Source organism: Poecilia latipinna, unplaced genomic scaffold (assembly GCF_001443285.1).
Source record: "Poecilia latipinna isolate Pla-1442-1.1 unplaced genomic scaffold, P_latipinna-1.0 Scaffold484, whole genome shotgun sequence".
Lineage (NCBI taxonomy): Eukaryota > Metazoa > Chordata > Actinopteri > Cyprinodontiformes > Poeciliidae > Poecilia > Poecilia latipinna.
The window spans coordinates 187730-190695 of record NW_015113100.1 but is presented as its reverse complement, the minus strand read 5'-3'; the positions used below and the strand labels follow the sequence as shown (position 1 = coordinate 190695).

Below are 2966 nucleotides of genomic sequence, written 5' to 3'. Positions count from 1 at the left end.
TTCTGCCCTTCGCAGGGAGCTCCGCGATGAATAAGCTACGGCAGAGCTTCCGGCGCAAGAAAGACATCTACGTGCCGGAGTCGAGCCGGCCGCACCAGTGGCAGACGGACGAGGAGGCGGTCCGCAGTGGCAGATGCAGCTTCGCAGTCAAGGTGACTCTCCTCCTTCCCCCATTACTCTCCCCCGTTTTGTAGCCGGGATACAAACGCACCTGAAATCACTCATTTTACAAACACTACTTGACTGGACGCGGCGCTGACCTTAAACTGCAAAACAACCGAACCTCAGAACTTCTCCTCGGCGTCAGACTCCGCTGCAATTAATCAAAAGCTCTCAGAGGATGTGAGCGCAACTTTAATCTAGGTTACAGTTCCGTTAAAGATAAACACAACGCTTCCTGATCTCGACAGCTTTCCACCATAACTTGAATAAAGGTACACTATGACATGAAAAGTTACAGTTGATCAGCATTGCCAATAGCAGATGGCTGGTCTGTGCGATAAAGGGGCTTGTCCATGTAGCAGCACTCTGACCTGCTCTCCTGCAATTGATGAAGTGGAGAGTTGGACTTATTTTGGAAACAGTCTTCCACTTTTGCAAACAGAAGTGCAACGGTACGCTTCCTCTCATCACATGGGGCCAAATGGTCACCTCATTCCAAGAAAAGGGAGAACTGAAGACCTGGGTTTAGTGAGAGGGAAGTTTTTTTTTTTTTTTTTTTTTTTCACATAACTGACTTTGTAGTTCTTTATTTGATGGAAATCTCCCTAATTTACAACAGGGTTGAATTAATGATGAAATCTAAGGCACTAGGGTTACAGTAAAACAATGTAGAGATTTGTCTAACTGCAAATTTGCATTTAGATTGTTTAAATCAGACATGCTGAGTCGGTTCCTTTTTTTTTTTTTTTTTTTTTTTGCGGTTCAGCAAAATCGTGGTAATTAAATCCAGCTTCAGCAGCCACAGAATTCCAGGTATATTTTCAGCTTTAAAATCAAGTAATCAATGTTTCCCACAAAATAGTTGAAGCAGGATTTATTTATGAGCAATTGGTGATGCATCAGTGGCACTTCTCCAGGCCGATGTTTGCAGTTTTACTTGGTTGAACACAGAAAATGTTTGCAGGTCCTTTGATAAAGGTTATATTTTTAAATCCAACAGAAAACAAAAAATAATTGCAACATCATCACAAGTCATAGAACGCATCTCAACACCCAATCCTTGTTTGATTTGTGGATCGTTTTCAGTTGTTAACAGTCTTGAACAGACATTACACAGTGCAGTGATAACATTTTCTGGTTTAGTTGAGACGCTTACATAAATAGAAAAGATTAAATAAGAACATTTCCTTTCCTCTGCTCTTCCTCTCATTATGGGACAATGCAACCTACCATGCTGCTCCTCTGTGTCCCTCCTCCCCTTCCTGTTTCCAGACTCCCTCTCTAGGTGCCTCAGAACGAGGCGAGTTGTGTGTAAGGTGTTGCTGTGAGATTATCACCGACTGCAGCGTCGTGTAGCACACCGAGAACAGGAGAGGATGGACGCCTGCATGTAATTTTATTTAGGGATAAAGAATTACGGAGACAAATTCATTCCACTTTTTTAAGAACTGTATTAGTAAAATGGTTAAAAGTATGTTTACCTTTATTCTTAACAAATTTGAACTTCTTTCAAGTCGGTCTGTTTCATAAAACCCCTGAAATTTGTGTTAAAGCTGGTGATTTTAACAAAATAAAGTACAAGTACTTCTATAAGGCACTGTGCTCCATTCTTTATGGGCCTTTTTAAGGTGTCGGTGGAATCATGGTAAAATCAAATTGGCAGAGTAATTTGCAGCAGCGTTCTGTGAAACATGTAAAACCAGAGTGTCCACACATCCTTAAAAAGTCTTAAATTCAAGCATGTCTCAAATTCACTTGATAAAATGCATGTTGGACTTATAGACATTAATCACAGGTCTTTAAATTCCATTTAGTCTCAATTTTTGTTTCTCCTTGGGGCTTTTCTGCTTCATTACATTCTGAGACTCGAGACAGTTGAGGCTACCAGTAACTAGCTAGTAAAGTACCCTCTCTAGCTTGCTAGCTTTTTTACATCCATCATGGGAAAGTGCAAATATATTGCCAATTTTTTATCTTTTGTGCATTTCTGCCAGGACAGAAGATTATGGTCTTAAAAAAAGTCTTAAAAGCGCAGAATTATGTAAATTAAACTTTTTTGAGCTTTACATCCTGCTATAATGTTATTTCCTCATCAAAAACATACCTGGAATGTTGCTTTGATTCTGTCAGGCATCTCCATGGCAACCATTCAGCTGTGCAAAGCACCTGGGTGGACCTAGTGCCGCCTTCAAGAACGAAGCTCCTCAAAGTTGCAATTTCCAAGCTTCCGCCTCACAAAGCAGCCTCCCCCTCACCCCTTCAGACTAGCCAGCAGCAATTAGCAAACACTTGATGGAACCATGCATTTGCTGAGCTCATCTACTAGTGCAACACTGTTAAAAACAGTGTTAAAGAGTTAGAAGACGAGCCGTGCTGTAATGATTTCCTAAAGGTGGAGTGTCAGAAAGAGCAGGAGCTTCTTAAAGAGGCAGAGACCTAATTTCAAGGCTTTAAATTAGGAAGTCAAAATGTGTTTTTAGTTATATTTGATGAATACAGCATTTTTATAACAAGTGAAGATAACATAGTTAGTTGATTGTGCTAAATCAAGTAACTGTGGCTGGAAAACGCATAATGCTGCCCCTTTAAATCTGAGTTGGTGAAATCTGAAGAAAGCCCGAGAAAATTCTGCTTACGCCATTTAATATTTTTAAAAACCTCAAGTAGGCCTGTCACGATAAACAATAAATCAATTAATCGCACGATAAATTAAACCTATCGACCTCATTTTAATTATCGACTTTATCATCTTTTCCTGCCTTTTATTCTTTCTGTTGCTGACACTGAATGAAAAAAGGCTCAAA

General features: G+C 40.1%; 1 protein-coding gene across 8 annotated transcripts in view; it reads left to right on the top strand.

Moving 5' to 3' along the window:
• The window catches only part of numb (NUMB endocytic adaptor protein), a 70197-nt gene that overhangs the window by 44373 nt on the left and 22858 nt on the right, over positions 1-2966 (top strand). For 5 of the 8 annotated variants that reach the window (XM_015039794.1, XM_015039790.1, XM_015039789.1 and 2 more), the window contains exon 1: positions 10-152. The exons of the other annotated variants lie outside the window; for them this stretch is intronic. In XM_015039794.1, coding sequence (XP_014895280.1) covers positions 27-152 — 126 coding nt within the window. In that variant the 5' untranslated portion in view covers positions 10-26. Of the gene's footprint in view, positions 1-9; positions 153-2966 lie in introns of those variants that run through there. 8 annotated transcript variants of the gene reach the window in all.